The 26,362-nt window shown below is 42.3% G+C and overlaps 1 protein-coding gene across 1 annotated transcript in view; it reads left to right on the top strand.

Annotated features, from left to right (window-relative positions):
• Positions 1-26,362, top strand: part of LOC122541036 (protein unc-13 homolog B-like) — a 146,486-nt gene that overhangs the window by 98,847 nt on the left and 21,277 nt on the right. The window contains exon 9 of the mRNA XM_043677515.1: positions 19,791-19,913. Within this exon, the coding sequence (XP_043533450.1) occupies positions 19,791-19,913 (123 nt within the window). The remainder of the gene's footprint in view (positions 1-19,790; positions 19,914-26,362) is intronic.

The following is a 26,362-nucleotide window of genomic DNA, read 5'->3' as shown; positions in this document are numbered from 1 at the left end:
TGTAATTCTATATATTTGTAATATATGGTGTACAATCATTTCTGGAACATTAGAATGTCCAGATGTGTAAATGCCATTAAGCCGAAAGAATTGCACTGCAGATGCTGGAAATCTGAACCAAAAAACAGAAATTGTTGGAAAATCTCAGTAGGTCTGGCAGCATCTGTGGAGGGAAAGCAGAGTTGACTTTTCAGGTTCAGTGACCATTCTGAAGAACATTACACTTGAGAAGATATTACCTCCTGTGGTTGCCTTCAATTGAGTTCTTAATAACTGATGAATTCAGCAGAATTATCATGCAAATCTCTTAAATATATTGGTAATTTTCAATTAAGTTTTGTTCAGAAGAGTGATGTCTCAAAGTTTGGAATGCAAGGGACGTCTTACTTTAAAGAATTATGATCATTCACCTATCATTAATAATGCGTATGTATATTTTCAGCTGACTTAAATGGTGAATGATTACCAAATCAAGCATATAAACAAATAAGGACTAAAACGATTAAAACTTATAGCACAGTAAAATAAATTAATCAGTTTGTTTTCAATGTTCTCTGAAATAACGCAAGTTCCTACTAAATTAGATTTCAGTTAATGTTTTCTGAAATAGATCAGAATTTATCTCCACAAGGATTGTGCAGTAGTCACTCTGATCAGTATTCTCATGGACAGGTACATCTTCAAAAGGTAGACTGGTGAGGGCAAAGTGAAGTATATTTTTTCCTCTTCTGGCTTTTCTGCCCACCTCAGACTGGCAGCTGTGTCCTTCAGAAATTAGCAAGTAATAATGACATAGAGCCACTGTTGGTGATAAACATTGAAAACCCCTCACCCAGAGTACAGACTGACCTCTTGCCATCCTCCATGCTTCCTCCTCAATGCTGTTCTCGAACCTTTTTTCTTAAGCTTTCCTTGTTAAATTCTCTCACTGTGCAGAAGCTGCACTGCGCCCAGATCCCCCAGACTAGGCTTGTGCTTTCCTCTGTCCTCCCTGATTTATGCACAGACTCTCAAAAAAAACTCTGAAAAAATACACTGCTATGCTTTCGCCAATCACTGCTTAAGCTAAAGTTATTCAGAATGATTCTGCAACTTTAATGCCAGGCTTTATTAAATAGCACTTATCCAACAGCTCAACACTGGTTCATTGCACAGAAATGTCCAAATGTCTTCAGTGGATCTGGTTGAAACACAAACAAGTACAGAGCAAAACAACGCCTCTGTCTATCCCTCCAGCAGTGATTTCCAGTGTAGTGCTCGCAAGCCACACATTGGCCTAATGTAAAACGTCAATGCAGACTATAAACTGGCTGCTTTTTTTCTTCTTTCTTGATCTGTCCATTGATGTGATAGCAGAATCTGTCAACCATTTAGAAATTCTGGCATCACACCAGCCAGTGCAGCATCTCGATTTTACTGAATCCATTGCCTCCAGAGAATACTGCCACAGGCTGCCTCTGGTGGTTCACTGTTCAGCACTGAGAGGCTACAAGGCTGATACGGCCCAGCTCCAGTACAGCAGAACCTAAATTCACACCATAGTCTTTGTTATTACAATCCGAAGATGCAATATTCCCATCCTGGCTGCTTCTCAACCCTGCCTTGACTGAGGTGTGGTGACCCTCATGCTTAATCACCTCCAGTCATCTCTCTAGAGTGAAAGAGCAGCCCTGTGGTCTTCTGGGACTATGCACACTTTACCTTTTACAATTAGTAGAGAATGGCAGTCATGTCAAAAATGGCTAAGGCAAGAGTTAGAGTTGGGCCTGTTCCAAATCTGACCGTTAAAGGAAACCAGGGAGAAATGTATTGTATAAGCAGGATCAGTGTTGCAGTCCAACACACACCGATGTTTTAATGACACTTGCTGCCATATTTAAGGAGTTAAAGATCCTAAAAGAACTTTGACAGTGACTGAGGTGAGGTAAGCGTGCAAGGTACATGAGGGCTGGGTTTGGCAGGTGGACAGATAGGAGGGCAATGAGCCAGATGGATATAATGCCAGTGTAGGTCAGTTGGTCAGGTTGGTCCTGAGTGAGCTGAGGAACATCAAATCCAGTGGGACCAGGGTGTGGTCAGGTCCAGTTGAGTCAGTCTGTGCTGGGCTGGGGGTCTAGGTGCTGGTGGGAAGAGTATCGAGTCAGGGGGAGGTAGTTGTCTTTTCGGGCAGCATTAGGGATTGGGGTGGTGTATTTGGGGGTCCATTGTGGAGTTAGAAGTTCCATTTGAGTAGGTGTTTAATCCTTCAACCCTGCCGGGGTAGTTATTAAGCTGAAGTGAGTCAGAATCTTTCAAATTCTCTGACTTTTTAATGACTTTCTCCAGATGGTGAAGAAATTCATAGGGTTCCAGATTTTTTAAAAAAACTGCTCATCAGAGAATTAAGATTTATGAGCAGTTTCCACCAGAGCCAGATTCTGTTTAGTCCAAATGTGTAGCTCCAGTCAGCTCTGTTCCACCAACTCTCTGACCGTTGGAATATCTGGGCTGTAAACCCGATATTCAGTAGTGTCTCTTGTTGATTACTGCCTGCCATAGGCCAAAGAGTGCTGCTTTAAGAGTTAATGATGGCAGGTTCTTTAAAGGAGGAATAAGTCTTCTTAACGATCAGCAGTTAACATGGAGCTTGGAAGATGTATTTAAATATTTTAGGGTTGTAAACCACAGCTGGAACTGATGTGGGCAGACGGGAAGGAGGACAGTCGTAAAGGTGACAGCTGCTCATAGCGGAATATTCTTGTCTGGGCAGCTGCCAAGTTTGCTTTTAATTGGGTCTTTGAGCCAGAGGCAGGTGTGTAGTTGCTGACTGTCAGACTGGTTTGATGGCAGCGAGTGAGCTGTGCTGCCAAGCAAGAATCAGATTGGCTTTGTGCTAAGGAGCTGCCCGGGCATGATTTGTCCTTTTTATGGAGCCGCGTTACCCAGGATTGCTTTGCTGGAGAGCTTGGGAGTTGTTCTGCTGAGTGAGAGTGATCCCTTCATAGTGGTTTCGTTTTGATCAAATGGGAATGATTTGTCCATTTAATGCTCAGGAGTTGTTTGTAGTGGCATAATTAAATGTATTTATTGCAATGAAACAGCTGCAAGTAAATGGGGAAGGACTTTGGAGCAGAATGAACATAAACCAAAGACCATTTTGGCCAGGACTCTGTCTTTAGTGAATGATTAGGGTTATTTGACTCATAGAAATTTATGGGAAATACAGAATCCTTTAAAGACCCCATACTATAGGAAATGTGCTAACATGGGTGAGAGTAATCATTATTCTTATGTAACTCAGAGTGAGCTCTGATAGGCTATTTGAATACAGAGCTGTCAAATCCGATGACCATTGCTGGGAGTGTTTGCAGGCAGGAGGGAAAGTTGAGTTGAAACCATAATTGAATCAGCCCGCAATCTTATTGAATGATTAAGCAGATTGAAGGGGCTGAACGGCCTCCTGTTGCTCCTGTTTCTTAAGTTGTTATGATTGGTAATCAGGAGCTATAACTTTTTCTATCCTCCCACTCCTCCCTGATCAAGAGGAACTGAGGTGAGTGCAAAACTGAGGCATCCTGTCGTCTCAGTCTTTGGTTATACGTTTATCTGCAACCTATGAGTCATGTGATGATGCTGTGACTTTAAGAAGTTATTTTGTCCTGGTTTTGTATGAAGAAAGGTTTTAAGACAGAGATGAACCCTCTTAAATCCAATCATTGGAGTAAACAGCTTGTGAGGACTTGGGACTTTCTTTAAAAAGCTGTAACTATAGAAGCAGCATGAAAGGCTGTGGTCAAACTCCCACAGAACCGGGATCTTTAGTTTAGCTTTCAGCAGAAGCTGCTGGGGTTATTGAAAAGCTGCCATATGTTCTTTGCTACAGCTGAAAACCGGAGCTCTGTCTCTCTCAGAATTGTCTTTTGATGTTCTTTCCTCCTGGATTGGAGAACTGCATGTGAGATAATCTGTTTTCTGAATTTGCATTATGCCAAGGCTGTGTCTATGGGATGTTACTATATTGGAACAGTTAATTAATGATAGTTACTGTATCTATTATTCTGTTATGTTTTCCAATAGAGTTAAGGTATTCCAATTACTTCCTTCTTTTGTTGTGTTTTAACTATAGTAGATGAATAAAGTGTGTTTTGCTTTAAATCTGGAAGTTTGATCAATTGAATTCCAATCGAATTGGAACATAACACCCTACATTTACATTTAAAACAAGAAACATTATGGTCTGGACTGTCTTCTGAATATTTTGAGGGGTTTGGTCTGCTCCATAACACTCAAAACAAATCGTTATGCTCTAACTTGTTGGAAGTACTGTGTCATGGTGAATGGTGGGTCAGCTCAATCAATGAGGCTTGAAGGTTAAGAAACTAAGGAATAATGAAGAAAGAGGGTAGATTAGAATGGGTGAATTCATCAGATCAGATTCAGGAATAAAAATCATGGAAAGAAATTAATTTATTAGAATGAGCAAAAGATAAAGGAAAAGTGGAAAAAAACACTAAAATTAAAAAATTTCAATATCTGCCGAAAGTTTTTACCAGAAGGAATGATGCTTTAAATTACTTTGTTAAATTTCTGGGTTGCAGAGGCAAATTTGCACTGTAGTTAGCAATCCTGATGCTGACATCAGGATTATACATGTACCATTAATTTCCATAAATAACTTGCTGTGGAAAGTTTAATGGAAAATTAATGAGGAAAATCAAGCAAGTTCTTAAAAATAATGATGTGCCACTTGCGTGAAGCTGGTTGAACAATTAATAGAGAATTTTAAAGATTGACACATCGAAGTGTTGTTGCACAGATTTCAGAAAGACACGATACCTTTTAAGACAGTTGAATGGCTTCAGGAAATGTGACACCCTCCTAAAAGATCTCCACCTTACTTTCAGTCAGTTAAGTTGTCAGTCAGTGAGTTGACCTGTGTCTGTCAATCATTTGTATAAGGACTGAATCCAGCTGTGAAAATGAGTTCTGAGGAAGGGTCACCGGACCCGAAATGTTAACTCTGATTTTTCTTCACAGTTGCTACCAGACCTGCTGAGCTTTTCCAGCAACTTCAGTTTTTGTTTCTGACTCTGGCTGTAGTGTACATCTGCCAGGTCATGTGTAAAGCTAATATACTAATGTGATTCCTTGTTATGTACTGATCAGAATTATTTTATTAAACTGCAAAGGGAAAAGGGAGACATCATATTGCACAGGTCTCAAATATCTGTATTGCATCATAGCGTGTGGCACCCGAATTAAAAGTTTTCCATCTTACTCTCATAATCAGTTAAACAATTAGTCGATTGGTTAGTCAGCCAGTCAACTGTAGACACTGTAACAGCAGAAGCAACCATTGAAGCCAGACCTTGTGCAACTCTGAGATGTTCTATTAGCATATGTGGATGAGTTGGTAATAAATTTCCAGCTCTCTGCCTCAATAAGTACCCGAGTCTGTGTGGTATTGGTTAAATGGCTTAACATTGGGAAAATTGCAGTAAATTTCTTAATCACCTAAACAAAGTGTGGGGTTGAAAGTGTTAGCTGGTAACCAACATGTCACCCCCACTGCCAAGGTAATTCGCCCAATCAGTTGTCAATCTGTTTGCAATCTGGCTAGCTCATCAAGGCTTGCTCCTTCCAGGGGTCCGAAACTCTGCCTGCTTTTCTGGGGATCAAGTGGTTAAAATGCTTTTTATCCTCCTTCCATGGGTACAGGTGAAATGCAGTGTGGGCAGTGGGGTGGCCTTTCCAAGAACACCTTCTGTCACTTGTGATCATCGCCAAATTGGGACTTTTGGAGCACTCGCCATGTTCGGCAAGTTTCCATGGTTTCCCATTCTGGAGATAGTCACATTTCCTCCTGATTGTGGGGGAGGTTAGTGACTCGGTGATCAGGGAGGTGGTGAGTTGAGACCTTTTTAACTGGCCATTAATTGGCCACTCCATGGCCTTTGTTGCTGGTGAGTTGAGAAAATCCCAAATGGAGCTTCTTTCTTTGCACTTACTTTGCTGAGGTGGTGAGAATTGGCCCCATTTAGAATGCTGTGTCCAATTTTGGGCCCATACCTCAGGAAGAACATACTTGCGCTGGAGCATGTCCAGTGGAAATTCACACGGATGTTCACTGGAATGGTAGGCCTAACATATGATGATCGGCGAATGGTAGGCCTAACATATGATCGGCTGAGGATCCTGGGATTGTATTCATTAGAGTTTAGAAGTTCGAGGGGAGGTCTAATAGAAACTTACAAGATAATGCATGGCTTAGAAAGGGTGGACGCTGGGAAGTTGTTTCCATTAGGCGAGAAGACTAGGACCCATGAGTATAGCCTTAAGATTAGAAGGGGTTAATTTAGAACAGAAATGAGGAGACATTTCTTCAGCCAGAGAGTGGTGGGCCTGTGGAATTCATTGCCACGGAGTGCAGTGGCGGCCCGGATGTTGGGTGTCTTCAAGGCAGAGAATGATAAATTCTTGATCTCGCAAGGAATTAAGGGCTACGGGGAGAGTGCAGGTAAGTGGAATAGAAACACCCATCATTATGATTAAATGGCGGTGGACTTGATGGGCCGAATGGCCTTGCATCCACTCCTATGTCTTATGGTCTTATGGAGAAGGGGGTAAGTTTCTTTCCATGGCAAATTGCTCCATAATTTCCCAATCCTGTCAGCTTCACTAAGGGAGTAATTCTGCCCCCTTTATATCATTAACATTATTATTTTTGACATGAGCCAGCCCATCATTTTGGGTTCTGTTCCTAGACTGATACATGCAGGTCCTATCTTTGTGAATACCTAATACTGCTTTGCAATACTTCATTCTGCATTCAGTACATGAAGTGAGCTACTAGAAATAAAAGCGTGGCAAAGCAGAAGACTAGTGAAAACCGTTTAGTTCCGTCTGGTTTGTCTCCGATTTCAAAGGGAAAATAAGAACAGAAAATGTTGTACTCAGCAGGACTGGCAACACCTGTGAAAAGAGAAGCAGTTAATATTTCAGGTCTGTGACCTTTTATCAGATTGTAATGCAGTTTCCTCTATACAATAGCAGAATGTCCAACACAGAGCAATGTGCTGTGAGTTGCTTTATAAGTGGTGGGGATGGGCGGGGACAGGGTGCAGTGCTGGGGTCTCATGGCACCTCAAAGTAGTTTAAACTTTCTTTAAATCTTTTGTCAAAAATAGGAACAAGTAGGAGTATTCTTCTTAACGCTGTACATCTATAAAATGGTGTTTCTTTTTTCGACCGCAACAATTGTGTTGTTTTGGGCGTCACTGTGCATTCGACAGTCGAATTTTCTGAACAAACAGATGCTATCCTTCTTTGATATTTTTGTGTCCTTTCATAGGATGTGGGTATCAGCCATCATAGTGGGATGGGTGTACACCGGGTGGGAAAGAAAGCCACTCAACATCTCGCTGTGAGCCTGGTGGATTCCTTCCCAGTCAGGCACTTAATGGCCTACCGAGGTACTTGGCATTAAATTACAAGGGACTGAATGCGCCCTGCCTGTCCACCACAATAAGTCCCCTCCCTCTTCTCTCTCTCTCTCTCTCTCTTTCTCTCTGCTGCCACACTGCCAGCCAACTTCGATTGGTCCTCCCAATTGATCCCACAGTGAATCCAAACAATTTGTACTGTGGGGCATGGCTGCACCTGGGCCCTGTTGCAGTACTGGCAGTGGCCACTGCTGGCACCAAACATCTACTAACCCTCCCAATTGATTGGCTGTTCATGGACATGTGACTTTCCCCCTAAGAGGCACGGTGGCCCTAATGACTGGCTACCTCACGGGCAGTGAATTCCATTGGTGCTTCCAAGGTAACCACCAACTTTCTGGCCAGTGAACAAGACTATCACTGCAGCATTTAATATAGCTCTGTCTATGCAACAGTGATACCTGACTTCCCTATTTATGTTACACCCTCTGGGCTTCATCTGTGCCGGCCCATTTCAGTCTTGCATGTTTTGGTTTTCGTGTCTCTAATGCAAGCTAACTTGATTTTATATTAGAACATAGAACATAGAAAAGTACAGCACGGAACAGGCCCTTTGGCCCACAATATTGTGCCAAGGTTTAATCCCAATGTAAAATATAATAACTTAACCTGCGCACCCCTCAACTGACTGCTATCCATGTGCATGTCCAGCAGTTGCTTAAATGTCCCTAATGACTCTGCTTCCACCAGCACAGCTGGCAACACATTTCATGCATTCACAACTCTCCGTAAAGAACCTACCTCTGACATCTTCTTTATACCTTCTTCCTAATATCTTCAAACTAGGACTCCTCGTACCAGTCAATCCTGCCCTGGGGAAATATCTCTGGCTATTGACTCTATCTATTCCACTCGTTATCTTGTATACCTCGATCAGGTCTCCTCTCTTCCCCCTTCTCTCCAGAGAGAAAAGTCTGAGCTTATTCAACCTTTCTTCATAAGGCAAGCCCTCCAGTCAGGCAGCATCCTGGTAAACCTTCTTTGCACCCTCTCCAAAGCCTCTGTATCTTTTCGAAAGTAGGGCGACCAGAACTGGACACAATATTCCAAGTGTGGCCTCACCAGGGACTTGTAGAGCTGTAGCAAAACCTCGCGGCTCTTAATCTCCTGATAATGAAAGCCAAAACACCATATGTTTTTTTAACAACCCTATCCACTTGGGTGGCAACTTGGAGGGATCTATGTACTTGCACACCCAGATCCCTCTGTTCCTCCACACTGACAAGAACCCCGCTTTTAATTCCATATTCAGCATTTGAGTTTGACTTCCCAATATGCATCACTTCGCATTTATCCAGGTTGAACTCCATCTGCCATTTCTCAGCCCAGATCTGCATCCTGTCTATGTCGCGCTGCAGCCTGCATAGCCCTCGATACTATCGACGACACCTCCAACATTTGTGTCATCTGCAAATTTACTAACCCACCCCTCAACCTCCTCATCCAAGTCATTTATAAAAACTACAAAGAGCACAGGCCCAAGAACAGAGCCCTTCGGGACCCCACTCAACAATATTCTCTTCAATATTCTGAATTTATATTTATATTTGAAATGTTTCCTCTTCATTTCGCATTTTTGAAGAAATCCTACCAAATATATTCAATCAATAAATGCAATCATGACTAATTCTTGATGTTTCATTCATGGTTGACTTCATTTCTTGTCTGCTTCTGATGTGAGCCAATACAGTGAGTAATTTTCCATTGTTAGTGAAATGATGAAGTGATGATTTCATCCTCGTGGAGTGGATACTAAGGGTGTCAGGAACTGAGCTCAAGCTCAGCATTTAGCTGCTTAAAATGCAATGTTTTCAGTGATACACTGGGTTACTTCATGTAGTCAACTCAGCAAATTAAGATATCCATGAACAACAACGGAAGCATAGATAGTGCAAAGAGTCAATAACTGTTCTTACACCAGTGAAAATATTTTGTGCTTCTATGGTGAAGGGAAAAAGCAATACATTTAACACAAATGGAAATTTGCAGTCATATTATAACTTGCAAACGTGTCATCCCACTTCCACTTTACAATGATGCATGGCATTCCAGCTCAATGATAGCACAGCATTGGCCTGGAATTTCCAGTATTATTAAGGCTGGATTTTACCAGCGTGATTGGCTTTGAGAAAAGACCAAATAAAATGCTTTGAATAAGAAGCAGTTTTTCTTTATTCACTCATGGGATGTGGGCATCGCTGACTTTAGTGCACCAGATAGGTTTTTTTTCAACAACGGACTCATGGTCACCATGAGGCTAGTTTTTTCCTTCAGTGTTTGTTCTTTTGTTGTATTGAACATTCACCATCCCCATCTCAGAGCCAATAGAAATCACTATTTTGGAAGGTCCCAACATTTGATTTTTGATTCAGTGGTTTTTGAAGATTCTAGTATTTTCCATATTCTACAGCTTTATGTGACATGGTCCATTTCCCAATCTTCATATGAGGCTGCACATTGAAAACCTTGCAAAGTGTTCCTGGTGCGCCTAGTTGAATGTCTTTGGTAGAGTCAAACATGATAAAGTAAAGATGACAGTCAGTGAGTGTGATTGTTGTTATCAAAGAATGGTCTCAGCACTGAGACTACTTGACTTGCCATTACATTGCTAGAACTATTCAGAGACTTTTCTCACGAATACCTTCATGTTGTATATCTCTATGACTCTGTTCTTAAGTGTGGTGCCCTGAACTGGATGCATTATTCCAATTGAGGTTGAACCAATTTGATACAAATTTATCACATCTTCTTTACTTTCGTACTCTGTGCCCCGAACTAAAGCACAAGATTCCAAATGTTCCATTAAGAGCTTCCCCAAACTGTCCTGTTGCCTTCAATGGTATGTGTACATATAAGACCAGGCTCTCTGCAGAGGGGCCATCTTTATAATTGTGCCCATTGCATTATAACAGCACAAAACGACTATCTTTAATTTGTTGTTAAATTTTTAAAGCATCTTTGTCTTTCCAGGCTAAACCCAAAGCAAAACTACTTCTATTAGGTGTGAATCTGTGATTGGATTTGGATGCGAGCATAAGAGGTACAGTTAGTAAGTTTGCAGATGATACCAAAATTGGAGGTGTAGTGGACAGCGAAGAGGGTTACCTCAGATTACAACAAGATCTTGACCAGGTGTGCCAATGGGCAGAGAAGTGGCAGAAGGAGTTTAATTCAGATAAATGCGAGGTGCTGCATTTTGGGAAAGCAAATCTTACCATACTTTTACCATTAAGTGTACACTTAATGGTAAGGTCCTAGGGAGTGTGCTGAACAAAGACACTTTGGAGTGCAGGTTCATTGCTCCTTGAAAGTGGAGTCGCAGGTAGATAGGATAGTGAGGAAGGCATTTGGTATGCTTTTGTTTATTGGTCCGAGTATTGAGTACAGGAGTTGGGAGGTCATGTTGCGGCTGTACAGGATATTGGTTAGGCCACTGTTGGAATATTGCGTGCAATTCTGGTCTCCTTCCTATCGGAAAGATGTTGTGAAACTTGAAAGGGTTCAGAAAAGATTTACAAGGATTAGATTAGATTACTTACAGTGTGGAAACAGACCCTTCGACCCACCGAAGCGCAACCCACCCAGACCCATTCCCCTACATTTACCCCTTCACCTAACACTGCGGGCAATTTAGCTTGGCCAATTCACCTAACCTGCACATTTTTTTGGATTGTGGGAGGAAACCGAAGCACCCGGAGGAAACCCACGCAGACACGGGGAGAATGTGCAAACTCCACACAGTCGCCTGAGGCGGGAATTGAATCCGGGTCTCTGGCGCTGTGAGGCAGCAGTGCTAGCCACTGTGCCACCGTGCCACCCACCGTGTTGCCCAGGGTTGGAGGATTTGAGCTATAGGGAGAGGCTGAATAGGCTGGGGCTGTTTTCTCTGGAGCGTCGGAGGCTGAGGGGTGACCTTATAGAGGTTTACAAAATTGAGGGGCATGGATAGGGTAAATAGGCAAAGTCTTTTCCCTGGGCTTGGGGAGTCCAGAACTAGAGGGCATAGGTTTAGGGGGTGAGAGGGTAAAGATATAAGAGATCTACGGGGCAACTTTTTCACGCAGAGGATGGTACGTGTATGGAATGAGCTGCCAGAGGAAATGGTGGAGGCTGGTACAATTGCAACATTTAAGAGGCATTTGGATGGGTATTTGAATAGGAAGGATTTGGAGGGATATGGGCTGGGTGCTGGCAGGTGGGACTAGATTGAGTTGGGATATCTGGTTGGCATGGACGGGTTGGACCGAAGGGTCTGTTTCCATGCCGTACATCTCTAGGACTTTGAGTCAACACACATTGAACAATCCAAACGGTGCTCATAGCCACATAAACGACCAGTTTAAGATCACTTACAATCACTAGAAATGAAATACATTTATACTCTGGGTCTTGTTGTCTGTAAACTAAAAAAAAATTCAGGCCTTGTGAATTATTTTTTGATTTAAGTAAAAGTATGGGACTTTATTTCTCTTGTTGAAGAGTTGCCATGGAGAATGCACCAATCAGTTGGCCACCCAAACAGTTATACAATGCAAAGGGAAAAGTGAGGAGTGCTGATGCTGGAGATCAGAGTCGAAGGGTGTGGTGCTGGAAAAGCACAGCTTGTCAGGCAGCATCCGAGGAGCAGGAGAATTGAATGAGCCCGATGAAGAGCTGTTGCCCAATACGTCGATTCTCCTGCTCATCGGATGCTGCCTGACTGGCTGTGCTTTTCCAGTACCACACTCTTCCAGTACAAAGTGTTGCTTCTTTGGAAATTTGGCATTCTTGTGTCATTCCTGATGTATGCAAACCAAAAAGCTTTGAAAACATGTCTCTATTTAAGAAATACCCAGTCAGTTCTTCGATAACGCGGTGGTTGAGTTCTTGTGCAATCTCGTGTTATACAAAATTGTGCTTTAGAAACCGCAATTAAAAATGTTGGTGATGTAATCGCGTTACAGCCAGCACATGTTTTAAATGTTTGTGCCTTGAAAACAGCGTCCCCTATTTGTCAACCGCATGACAGCGAATTTGCGTTAATGAATCATGTGTTATAGCAGAACAACCTGTATGTAATTATTGCCAGTTGTGTTGATTTAAAGACTAATCATGTAGAGAACATACATTGTACAGGTCACTCTGTGCAAAATTAGACAGTGGATGACAAAAAGGGGTTGAGTTGACAAAGGGCAGGGCGTTCAGAGGCTGAATGGTGAGAACTGAGACAAGTGGGTATGTAGCTCCCTGTTACCAACTGATGTTTCAGCTACGAGAGGGTCAAACTGGAGGCAAATCACTGTCCATCTGCAAGCCTCAGGTCGCTTGTTAAGATTTTGAAAAGCCAAAGTGAGACCATCATCGGAGGCTTCCTGGAATTTCACATTGGACTGCAGGCTGACCCCATTCATCAGGAGCATGGCATCTATCTGGAGGCAGCCTTGATGCCAGTTAATAATTTCCCGGTCATGCTTACCGAGGCCTGCATTTGGGTGAACCTGCTTCTGATTAATTGAATTCCGATTCCACCAGCTGCAGTGGTAGAATTTCAGCCTGAGGTCCCAGAGCATTAGCTGGAACTTGAAATGTGAGTTCAGCAACATTACACAATGTCATCACCTCCCCTTGTCATGCTTGGGTAAAATCTTCTGGAACTTACAAAAGGTGCGAGAACTTCACTGGGCAGGAGACAAAAATTTAGTTTCTCAATGCCTGGTCCAAGTTTTGCTGTTAAACTTCTTGACCCCTTTCTCTGAGGCTGACCAATGGTCAGAAAACTGTTTCGTATTCAGTAGTAATGGTGTTCCCCAAAAATGGGAAGCACATATTTTACAAGCCTGACTATATACATGAGGCATGTTCTGAAGAAGGGTCACTGGATCCAAGATGTTGTCTCTATGCATTCTCTCCACAGATGCTGCCAGAACAGCCGAATTTCTCCAGCTATTTCTGTTTTTTTTTCTATATGAGCCATGTATCAGGCAAGGTAGAACTTTTCCTCCAGACTTCTTCAGTAACTCAGCTCCTTCGTAATCTATGTGTTTCCCCATGAAATTGCTTACGATGTGAAGGCTAAAGCCTCTCCATTTTGACCATCTCACGAGGGGTCTGACCAGGCCACTACACTTACCCAGTGTGGGAGCGGCACTCACTGATGCCAGCAAACCAGCAGAGGGCACGACAAGCTGGACTTAACTCAAAGTAGTGCTCCACTCAAAAGGCCATCTCTTGGCATTATATCATTGCCCCATGCAAACTTTTGGTGAAAATCAATCGTATGTGGACATTCTCTTCATTGTACTGACAAGACAATGACTTGATGGGGCATGATTGCTGATTGTTTTAGCTGCTTCTCTGTTTAAGTGTGAACTTTGACAGATCTGTGAGAGGCAGTGACAATGTAGTGCCAGTTGTACTACATTGGCTGCTGCAACAAGGTGATCGACATTGATTGCCCATGAGGTATTTGATGGAGATACCTGGCACCTAACTTCCTGGTTGGCAACTTTACAACTACACCTGGCAGTAATGAGAGCACGAAGCACTGAGTGGACTGGTACATTCGCTGGCAGAGCGCAGCAGATCATTTATCTTCTTGTGGCACTTGGGCCAGGTTCTCCTCAACCACTAGAGGGCACTGCCCATCATAGCCACCTCTGTGCAGGCTGCCTTCATCAGTCAAGATGGCTTTTTGTTGCCATCCATAGGGAAAAGAGCTTGCTTTCTTTCCTGGACAACCTTCAAGGAAACATCTAGAGAGGCATCATTAAAGCAAGGTGCCCAGCTTTTGCTTGATCTCTGACAACTCTGCCTGGGTAGGGGTTGATGAGTAGGAGTGGAGTGGTGCTCTTGGGTTGATGCTGCTGTTGCCTGGTTACCTTTCAAATATGGCCCCCAGATGTTGGAGCCCAGAAAGTCTTGGTGGACTTTGGAATCTCCTTCCAATAAAGTTGGGTCTTTTCACTTGCACATGACTGTGTAATGAGCTAAGAAGAACAAAATTCTGTGGAAAAACCTGACCAGCCCTCAAGTGGAAGTCCCTTCTGCTTTGATCCCTGCCTTGCTTGTTTAAAAAAGAGAAAATTCCACGTTGTACCAAGGCTAACATAATGCAAGTGTCATTATCCTTAAATGAAGCAAAGAATTCTGGATACTGGAACCTGAAATGAAAACAGAAATTGCTGGAGAAACTCAGCAGGTCTGGCAGTGAAAGCAGAGTCCGGCTTATACGTCTTCAGAACTGTGACAGTAGCTTGGAAAAGGTAGCATTTATGCTGACAACAGAAGGAGGGGGCAGAAAAGGAGTGAGCGGATGGGCTGAGGTGGAGCTCAGAGAGAGAGAGAGAATGACAGCTTGGGAGACAAAGGATTGGATGTTCAGGAGTGTGCTCAGGAGAAAGAAAAGCTGACAATGAGGACCACAAGTGGAAAGGAAGCAGCCCATGTCATGACAGAGCCTGGGGTCTGTGGGGGTGGGTAAAGGACATGGAAGAAAGTGTTCAGGTTCTGACATTTTTGAACTTAATGTTGAGTCCTGAAGCCTGCAGGGTCCCCAACTGGAAAATGAGAAACTTATTCTTAACAGTTTTGTTGTGCTATCCAAATCTCATGCTATGTTCAAGATGCTGATTATACAGCTTTCACAATTCTTGTATCTCTCTGGAGTTGAAGTGCTGTAGTCCTTTATGTTCTAACATGGCACTTTAGAGTTAACAGCAATCTAAGGTGCCAAGCTAGTTTTATGCTCATTGCCATTTTTCAAAGCAGCTCTTACAGAAGTCGAATAGATATTTCAGAAGAAATGAACAGCAGACTTCAAGGGTTTTTTTTAATATTTCCATTTTCCTGTACTGCAATTGCAGGTTCAATTAATGAAATTGCAATTTCAATTAAACGATCCAGCAAATGTTAGCATTCTTAAATAAATTACCAAGAAATAAATGAAGTTGTAAGATTTTCATCAAATTGTATCACCAGGATTGTGTCGTGGAAAAGACTGCATGTTTCCCTGGTTTAAAAATGTGCTGAATTGAAGATGGACCTGTCTGAGATCACTATGATAAGTCTTTTTTAGATTTAAGAAAAACTTATTATAAAAACCATTTTCTGCATAAATTGTATGACACATGTTGATGTGGTCAGGCTGGCTATCTTTTATGGAGGGCAGTGAGTAAAGAAAATGAAAATTGTTGAATTCTTGAAAAGTTCAGGTGGTGGGGTGGGGGTGGCCTTTATTGTCCAAAGAATCTCTGCAATTGTTACAACATTTGCCAGAGATGAAACATGGTTTTGTGTTGCACTGATGTGACCATTTGAACTGGTGGGGAGAAGATTCATGAAATGTTAGGACTGTAATAGCTGGAAGAACGTAAATAAGAACACAATACCCGAGCAATTTGACATTAAGTACAAATAGAGTGCAAAAAGCCTGTAATGGGCCGTTTCCCCCAAGTACAACCTCTTCAGTTGGAATACTCTCCAAAGTAGTTATGAGAGGCTCTGGTTGTGCCAAAGTGAATTTTATTGGTTTCATTTTCTCACATCCCTTTAGTATTGATGCAATCTATCACATTCAAACATCTCCCTCAAGTAGCAAGTTATAAATGAGCTTTCCATTTGATCTTCCATCAGTAAGGAGAGGAACAGCTGAACTGAAACATGTTTTCTGCTTTTAATGCCACTATGTTCCTCACCACTACAGGTCTTGGCAGCTTTGTGACCAAGACCATGACTGATTTCAGAACTTGCTGATGTTTAGGAAAAGAAATTGGCGCACCTTAAGGCAGTGAATTAGCCCATGCATGAAAGCCAACAAATGTGATGACAAATCACTTTACGTTAAGCCTTGTCCAGTTTGATCTTAAAAAAGAAAGTCCAGTTTTTAGTATCCACCAGTTTTCAGGTAGCCAGATTTTGCAAGATGTACCTGTCATAAGAGCTGTCTATATTTGTCAAAGAGCAATGACTTGAATTAGCTTGTGTCAATGTCAATGCCATAGTTCCCTGGGGTCGGGGAGTCCAGAGCTAGGGGGCATAGGTTTAGGGTGAAAGGGGAAAGGTATAAAAGCGACCTAAGGGGCAACTTTTTCACCCAGAGGGTGGTACGTGTGTGGAATGAGCTGCCAGAGGAAGTGGTGGAGGCTGGTACAATTACAACATTTAAAAGGCATTTGGATGGGTATATGATTAGGAAGGGTTTGGAGGGATATGGGCCAGGTGCTGGCAGGTGGGACTAGATTGGGTTGGGATATCTGGTCGGCATGGATGAGTTGCACTCAAAGGACCATTTCTGTGCTGTACATCTCTATGACTCTATGACAGAAGCTGCTGTGCTTGATTATGCAAAACTAAACACTGTGGATGTTGGAAATCTGAATACAAACCAAAAATGCTGGAAATATTCAATAGTTCAGTCTGCATCTATAGAAAAAGAAACTGAGTTAATGTTTCAGATCTGAGGCTTTTCATCAGAACTAGGAATGCAGCATTAACTGCGTTTCTGCCTTCACAGATGCTGCCAGAAGTGCTGAGTATTTCCAACATTTTCTGTTTTTATTATAGCTGTGCCTATTTACCTTTGTTTAACTTGCTCAGAGGCAGAGAATGCAAGAACAAGCATAAGTAGGTAAGATCTTGTTACTAGGAGAAAGTGAGGACTGCAGATGCTGGAGATCAGAGTCGAGAGTGTGGTGCTGGAAAAACACAGCCGCTCGGGCAACATCCCAGGAGCAGGAGAATCGACATTTCAGGCATAAGCCCTTCCTGATGAGCGGCTGTGTTTTTCCAGCACCACACACTCGACTCTGATCTCCAGCATCTGCAGTCCTCACTTCCTAATGAAGGGCTTATGCCTGAAACGACAATTGTCCTGACCCAAGATCTTGTTACTGTTGGGGGAAGGAGGTGACATCATGGTCATGTCAAGGGACAAGTAATCTGGGACCCTGGCCTAATATACTGGGGGGCAATCCCACTAAAGTAGGTCAGGAAATTAGAATTCAATAAATCAAGATTAACCTAATTGAGACCATGTAGGAACCTATCGGACTCTAAATGCCTTTTAGGGAAGGAAATCCATACTTTTTAATCAGACCCCACCTTTAACGCCCAGTACTCACAATTTATTGCTGGAATCTTTCCTTTTCTTACCTGCAGTAGTTCAGTGGCCTCCTATTCTGATCTTGTGGTTGGTGGATAAGGGATCCACTGTGAATAAAATCTGTTTGGACCTATTCATCAGATCCAACCACGTCATTGATCAGTTGGCACAGTGTCCTCCTGGTGTGTTCCTTGCATAGCCAATTAGAAAATGAATAGACTCAGTTCCCCAATTGGATGATTTCCTGACTGCCAAGAAATCTTTTGCAATAATTTTCTAAGCAATATCAAGCTGACATTCAGGTCTGGGCATTCAGGCTCAGTCAGTACAGGTAGATATGATTAGAGGTTCAAGATGTAGCTTCAGGTGTGATGAAGGGCTTTTGCCTGAAACATCGATTTTTCCTGCTCCTCAGATGCTGCCTGACCTGCTGTGCTTTTCCAGCACCACTCTAATGTCCAGCATCTGCAGTACCCAATTCCGACAGGTAGATAGGGTCAGGAAAAATGCCTTGAATAGTTGGATCCTCAATCTGAGAGGAGTGGGTGGGGGTGATGAGCATGGGATGGAGCTTGTCTTGCCAGGCCTGGACACAGAATGGAGACAGCTACAGGGCCTGCCGAGTGTGAGCTGGTTAAAAAGCCCATCTCCGTCCTCTGGGACTTCATCCTGTTGGTGTTGTGAAATATTTATCCCTCATCCTACGTGCCACACCCACTCCAGATAGTCCATCATCTGCCCCTCCATGTGCCCTGAATAGCTCGCCATATCCTCCAAACTTAATTCTCTTGGTCTTCTGTAAAACAGGTTATTTAAAACAAAAAAACACACAATCAGCTCCGATGAAGTGACATCAAGCTCAAAACATTAGCTTGCTCTTTCTCCACGGATGCTGCCTGACACACACTGATTTCCAGCATTTGTTGTACAGATTCCAGCATCTGCAGTAATTTGCTCCTACAATACCATGCTCTTGCTGCATGTTCACCAACAAACCCCTCTCCACGAAATATCGTAAATCTTCAATTGAATCCTGTTCTGTTCCGAATCTGCAGAATAAAATTGGTAAGATGTATTAAGTGATGGGGGAATGTAGAATTACTGGATACAGCCTAGAAAGAAAGGAAGCAGAATCAGACATTGCTGGAAAAGCTCAGCAGGCCTGGCAACATCTCTGAAGGGAAATCAGAGTTAATGTTTCAGGTTGAGTGACCCTTCCTCAGAACTGAATTCTGAGGAAGGGTCGCTCGACCCGAAACATTAACTCTGATTTCCCTTCACAGATGCTGCCAGACCTGCTGAGCTTTTCCAGCAACTTCAGTTTTTATTGTTGAATTACAACATCCACAGTTCTTTCTGTTTACAGAAAGAAATGAAATGTGATTGGGTGACCAAAAATAAAATAAGGTCTTTTAGTGTTTTTTGGTTACGTGAAACTTATCTGTTAATTTTTATGCAGATATTGAAGAGAATGTTTATATTTTGATAAGCATGGAAAATAATATTAAACTGTAAATTTCTGCTTTGTTCATTGTAATTATTATAATTTGACAGCTAAAAGTGATGACAGTTATGTGCTGTGGATGTAAAAAACTTAACTCGATTGGAAGAGAAAGGTCACATTGTTTCCATTAAAATGGTTATTGGCTGCCCTTTATACTCCAGGGCAGGAAGTGTGCAAAAAAAAAGGATGCTTCATAATAAATCATCACCAATAACAAAACATTGACATTTCTTCAATCCATAGTCACTGATGACTGAAAGAAGATAGTAAAAAATCAGAGGGGCTTTTTGAGTTCACCCTGAAGCGTAATGAATGTGATTTACCATTCGGGAGAAATAAGCCAAATCTGACAAAACATGACGCTGTTGACTTTTATCAGAGGGAAAGTGGCAGTGCAGAGAAAGTTAACAAGTGATGGTTGATGAATGACTGGCAATGGACTGAGGATATGCTTGATTCTGGATTTTTGTCATAATTTATTAGCAGAATGTTCATTGTTTAAATCAACCAGACCCTTAATTGCATTCCTCTTTTGCTGAGGGCTATTAAACCGAACTTGTTTTAAACAAAGGACTATAATAATTGACAATTCCCTGCAGTCCTCCGTCTGTTAATCAGGTGTCGTTTAGTGGATGATCACATCTGGTATTTTGGTATATTTGGCTTTTCTATCACTATTATTATCTTATAACTGTGTCCTGTTTGAAACAAGTGTTTTTATTAACAGAAAGCACGATGGGAAAGACTCATTTGATAGCAGAAGTGAGGGAGAATCATTCTCAAGTTGCAGCCGATTATCAAGTCAACAACATTCACTGGAAAGCAAGCCTTCACTAGAGTTAACTAATGGGTGAGTTAGCTCAATCTTTATATATCTTCAAAGCATTATTGTTCTGTTGTATACTGCAATGCAATATGTGCATGAAATGGTATGAATTTGGTGGTTCATAAAGAAGCAGTATGTTTAATTTCATTCTGACATCAGCTATAGGAGATCTCTTTGCTCCAAGTACCTTTCCCAAGCAGTGGGGGAACTGGCGTATGGGTCATGTTGCTAGGCTGGTATTGTAGAGTCCAACAGTGCCGTGGTGGCATTGGTGGAATTTAAATTCAATTCATATAAAGCTAATCCGTGACGGTGACCATGGAACTCTTTTCACTTGTAAATGATAACCCATTTGGTTCACTAACGTCCTTTAGAAACCTGCCATTCTCAGGTGGTCTGGCCTACATGTGACTCCAGACCCACAGACATAATATTGACCTAGCTAGCCACTCTGCCCAAGGGATGGGCAGAATATCCTTTCCTTGCCAGCTGTGACCATATTCCATAAAAGGACAAAGGAATTACAAAGACTGAGCAACCAATCCCATTCAAGAATTCTCTCAGACAGCACACCAGGAGTAACAGACAGATATTATCATTTTATGACTTTCCAGAAAGCAAAATAATAAATGAGACATGCATGTGGATTAAGAAAGAAATTGAAATATCAACTTATAAGTAGTATTTATATTATTTCAGAGGTAATTTTAACCAGGGAATGGAGAATTATGACATTCCCCAAATATTACATCAGTCCTTCAGGATCAGAGAGTTTATTTAAGAGTACTTGTTAGTCAAAATGCTGTCTGACCTTCCTGTTACATTGAGCACGTTTCCCACAATGAGCACTAACATTATCATATGACCTCACTTCCATATTAATTCCAAATACAGATATACCTTTCAGCAGTAGAATGGGAGATCACTATTGTCTGAGCTTTTTGTACATTAAGAATAATGTCAGTGTCTAGTGAATGGCTTTTTAACAGATAAAAATAATCATTAGTCCAGAGCAGGAATCATCACACTAAGTTAATAATATCCCCAGGGATTTTGGTGAGAACAGAAAGGGGTGAAGTCTATAACATAGGTTGTGGCATGCAAGATAGAGGAGAAATTGAAATAATCTCCACCTGCTGTTTCTAGTCAGAAGATTACCTGAGTGACAATAGCAGTAGAATTACAAACATCTCAGATGGAAAATATTACGACTATTATGTGTGTATTTAAAATATCCAAATTCTGGACATTTTTAATTCAATGTGAAAAATTACAGAAGATTCCTTGGAATGTTGGAAGCTGAGGGCTGGCTATATCTAGGTTTATAAAATCATGAGGGGCATGGATAGAGTAAATAGTCAAGGTCTTTTTCCCAGGCTAAGGGAGTCCAAAACCAGAGGTCATCGGTTTAAGGTGAAAAGCAAAAGATGTAAAAGTGACCTGAGGGGTAACTTTCTCACACAGCGGTTAGTGCGTGTATGGAATAAATTGCCAGAGGAACTGATGGAGGTTGGTACAATTACAACACTTCAAAGGCATCTGGATAGGTACATGAATAGGAGGGGGTTAGAGGGATGTGGGCCAAATGCTGGCAAATGGGACTGGATTAATTTAGGATATCTGGTTGGCATGGGCGAATTGGACCGAAAGGTCTGTTTCTGTGCTCTACATCTTTATGACTCTATGAACTTTAACAAATGGCCTTTACATCCTCACATGTTTTACTATTTATAACTAATGTAAAATAATTCCTTTTGGGCCAGAAAAGTTTTTTTTTAGAAACTTTTGTGGTATTTCTGAATTTCTTCTTCCAGCTAAAGGCACTCTTTTGGCAACAAGTTGCACAAGTTTAATTTGACTGAATAAGCTTATTGATCCTCTGCAGTCCTTATGGTGCACAGACACCAAGTTGTTGGGAGGGAATTCCAGGATTTTGATTCAGCTACAGTGAAGGAAAGGCGATGTCATTCCTCCTCAGCATGGTGTGTGGGTTAGAAGGGACCTCTGGTGTTCCTATACATTCACTGACCTTGTCCTTGGTTGTCGGGGGGAAACAAGTTTGGAAGGAGCTGTTCAAAAATCACAAGATTCTGTTCTTTCAAAGAAAAATGAATAGCGCATCAAATAACCAATTTACAGTTTAATATTAATGCACTAATATAACAATGTTAATTATTACAAATATTACGTAAAAGTGTAGATTTAGTTACTCTCCAATTAATTTTTTCCCCAAAACAATGGCATGGCAAAGGCACCCACAGTGGACATTGAATCAAGGAACTTAATTTTCCTGTTTTCTTTTGGAGGGTAGAGCCTCGTCTAGTGCAGTATTTGGAAGCCAACCTTGTAATGTAGCACGCAGTTATAGCATAGTGATAGTCCTGCTGATTCCTTATAACCATCCAAGTAGGGTACACTTCCCACAGAACTGTGTCTTACTCCATTCACTGCCGCAATCTGTTAGTTATTGAGCAACCATTCCCAAGGTGGTTTTGTTTGTATCAAAAATCTGCGACAGTTTAAAAAGCACAGTGTTTTGTGTTTGGCTTTTAAATGTATGTAATTCTGGCATTTCTCAAGTTTTAAAATCTTTTTAAAGTTTGTAAAGTAGTTTATCGAGAAGAGGTGTGTGTGTGTGTCGCCCACATCCTGGGATGTTAATCCTCTGTCATAAATAAGTTAAATTAATACCAAACTTCATGATATTTCTTATTTACCTTGCAGTTTGCATCTGACTCTCCAACTTGTGCAAAAATGACTGATTCTTTCATGTTGCCTCGTTTTCTGGTTACAGCAGTTTTCATAAGTATAACCTGTAGGAAACCTTGATTGAATCTCAGTAGTGGGCAATAAATTAAAACAAATTACGTAACTTAGAGAAGCAATTATTGTGATACTGAACCTGGATTTTCTTTTCATGAAATCCAAGATCCTTGGACGGCAATTGAATAAATAAAAAAATTGATCGTTCTAAGATACTGAGAAAGAACAACATGAAATGGGAGGTAGCAAAAACAGAAATTGCTGAAAAGCTCAGCAGGTCTGGCAGCATCTGTGGAGAGGTTGGTTCCGAGGAAGGGTCACTGGACCTGAAATGTTAACTCTGATTTCTCTCCACAAAACCCCACCGAAGTCAGAGTTAACATTTCGAGTCCAGTGACCCTTCCTCAGAACCAGTCTTTCCACAGATGCTGCCAGACCTGCTGAGCTTGTCCAGAAATTTCTGTTTTTGTTTCTGATTTCCAGCATCCAGAGTTCTTTCCGTTTTTTTTTAAATATGGAACCAGAGGTAATGTGGTAACAATTACTTTCAATGCACCTTTGAAGAAGGGAGGAGGGTGGCATTTATTTGAGACTTCAAAGAACTGAAGAAAGAAATTCAGAGGAACATTGATTAAAGATGGAGTATAGAGCAGAAAAGAGCATAAATAGGGAATGAGGAAGGTATATGGTATGTTTAGGATTGTTCAGAGAGTCAGCTTATAATTAGAATCTGAGACATGTAAGTCATCAGTAATTTTCAACCCCTCCCATGATTCTTGTTACTTGCCTGGATTTTTGACAATTGTGCTCCAGCTACATTCAAACTGGACAATCACCATTCTCTTATCGCAGGTCTTCCACTCTTTATAACATTGGACGAGTCTAACCACTGCAGTCCATGCCCAAACTGGCAGCAGCTGCTGCTCCCTCATCATTCCTGGGCTTGCTGGTTTACCACCACACATACAAAATACCCATCTTTGTCAGCTTAGAACCCCTCCATGGCCTCACCATCCCCAATCTCTCTCATCTTCATCAATCCTCCCTCAATCCGGACATTGCATTCCTTCAACTATGGATGCTTGCCCATCCTGCCAACCCTTTGTTCCATCATAAAGAGGTGCAGTGGTTCAGCAGTTAGCACTGCTGCCTCACAGCACCAGGGACCCAGGTTCGATCCCACTCTCTAGCGACTGTCAGTGTGGAGTTTGCACGTTCTCCCCGTGTCCGTGTGAGTTTCCTCTGGGTGCTTCGGTTCCCTCCCACAATCCAAAGACGAGCTAGTTAGGTGGATTGGCCATGCTAAATTACCATAGTCTTCAAGGATGTGCAGGCTACGTGGATTAGCCATGGGGAACGCAGGGATATAAGGATAGGGTAAGTTGGGAGAGGCAGAGTTTGGGTGGGATGCTGAGTGGAAGATTGGTATGAACCCCAATAGCTTGCTTCAATACAGTAGTGATTCTGTAATTATTGACAGCTATGTCTTCAGCCATTTCTACTCTGACTCCCCGATGCTCTACAAAACACCCAGTCTTTAAGCATACTCTTACAGCCAAACTCTGACCAAGCTTTCTGCCATTCTCTGACCATCCCCACCCTCCCCACCCCAAACTCACAATGTATTCTGTCTGATTATGTTCCTGTGATGTGTACCTAAATATTTTATTGTACTAAAGACACAATTGGAATTTGGTTGTGCACTTTTGGCAATGTGGCTATTTTTGGTTGGAGCTTTACTTATTGGGTTGAACTTTGCTGATCATTTCGTTTGTAAATGCGTTGGTTATCGATTGCCCACAGTCCCCACCAGTCACAGAGAGACATCAGTGCCTTCATTTCGAGTGAAAAGAACAGATCCTTCCTTTCTGAATCTAATGAGCACTCAGAGCATTCCAAGACTTGCAGCCTGGGAGCCCTGGCAGCAGCACTGTATTTTTGTGTTTAAAAAATGCTGACAACATTTCCTAGAAACATCTACAAGCTTTCACTATTTATGCAAGATTGGCCATTCCAGGAGCATTTCAGCGCTTCGAGCAAATCTACAAGTGGGATCTTTTTGCTCTACTATGTTGTTATGGTAATGGCACTACTTTGTGGTTCCATCTTGCCACCTGCACCTTGCAGTACAGGGAGTCTGCATTCTCATGGTTTCCTTTTTTAGTGTTGTTTTACTTTGCCTTAAGTAATTGGAAATCTTACGGAGTGTCACGAGGTTTTTGTCAAGGTTATTTCCTGAAGTACCTTATATGATTGCTGCCATTTTGTCACAAAGTGTCCCTCTCTCAGTTGAGGCCACTCTCCATGTGGTACTGTATTCCCCACCCTACAGCCTGATAGCACCCAACCCCCCCCCCCCCCCATCTCACACGCGTATACACGCGTGCACACACACACCCTCTCAGACAGGAGGATAGAGCTACCCCTACCAGGCTGACCTCTACCAAGTTTGGCAGCACCGTCCCCCTCCCTTGGCCTATTCATGTACAAATAGGGCTCAAAACAGGCCACTCACCCCTTTGAACCTGCTACACCGTTCAATAAGATGACGGCTAATCTGATTTTAACTTCAACTTCACATTCCTGCATATCCCGATAAACTTCCACCTTTTGAGAAAATGTCGACCTCTGTCTTAAAAATATTTAAAGCTTATGTGCCCGTTGCCTTTTGAGGAAGGAAATTTCAGAGCTCTCAACCCTCTGAGAGAGAAAAACAAATGTTTTCCACACCCCTGTCTTAAATGGGTGACCCCTTTCCTTTAAGCAATGACCCCTAGTCTTAGATTGTCTCCCAAAAATAACTGGGGCCCATGCTGGTGCCCATAGCCACACCTATGACTTGAAGAAAAAGACAGGAGTTGAAGGAGAATTTGTATGTTTTGATTAAGTCACCTCTGACTCAGCTAAGCTCGAGAGGATACAGGCCTACTCTGTCTAGCCTCTTCTCATCAGGAAGTCCATTCATTCTAGGGCACGTTGGCCATGACCGAACAGCAGAGCAGACTCGATGGGCTGAATGGCCTAATCCTGCCGCTGTAATGTATGGCTGTATGGCACTGGGCCTGGCTGAGGTTGGCCGTCCTCCCCAGGTGATGGTGACCAGAAGGTTGTGGTCCCCATTGCAGTTCCCAGCAGGCAGAACAACACCGGGGAGTCACTGACCTCCATTCCCCACCCTCTGCTGCCCACCATCCAGCCCAGGGATCCCACAGTCTCTGGAGGAGAGAGGAGGAAACGCCAACCAGCTGGGCCATTGCTGGCCAGCTAGGGAGGGGGGGGGGGGAAGGTTAGGAAGGCCCTGTGCCCAGCAGCGCCTTGAGTGGATCCTGGAGATGGCAATCAGGCAAGGTGCCACCACCAAGTCCCCTAACTCCTCTCTGACTGTCCACTACAGGAGCTGCAGTAAGTCGAAGATTACACTTTTAAAACTGAACAGATTTAAAAATTAAGTTATTTAATTTAACCAGTGAAGGAATTAGCCATTTACAGCTGGTAAATAGGTGGTATAGTAGTTCAACTTTCAGAGTACAGGTATAATGTTTTAGTTTCTTTTCTCTCTGCTAAAGAAAGCCTACAGAACCTAACTCCAGGCCTAACATTGGTTCCTATGAGAATCAAAGCTTCACTTAAAGTCTTTTCACTTCGTCACATGACTTTAAGTGACGATACCCCATTTCCCAGACCAATCTTATCCCTGCAAATATTGCGTG

This window comes from Chiloscyllium plagiosum, chromosome 36, assembly GCF_004010195.1.
Source record: "Chiloscyllium plagiosum isolate BGI_BamShark_2017 chromosome 36, ASM401019v2, whole genome shotgun sequence".
NCBI classification, from domain to species: Eukaryota; Metazoa; Chordata; class Chondrichthyes; order Orectolobiformes; family Hemiscylliidae; genus Chiloscyllium; species Chiloscyllium plagiosum.
Note: the sequence above shows the minus strand (reverse complement) of the source record. Positions and strands in the feature narration are given on the sequence as shown.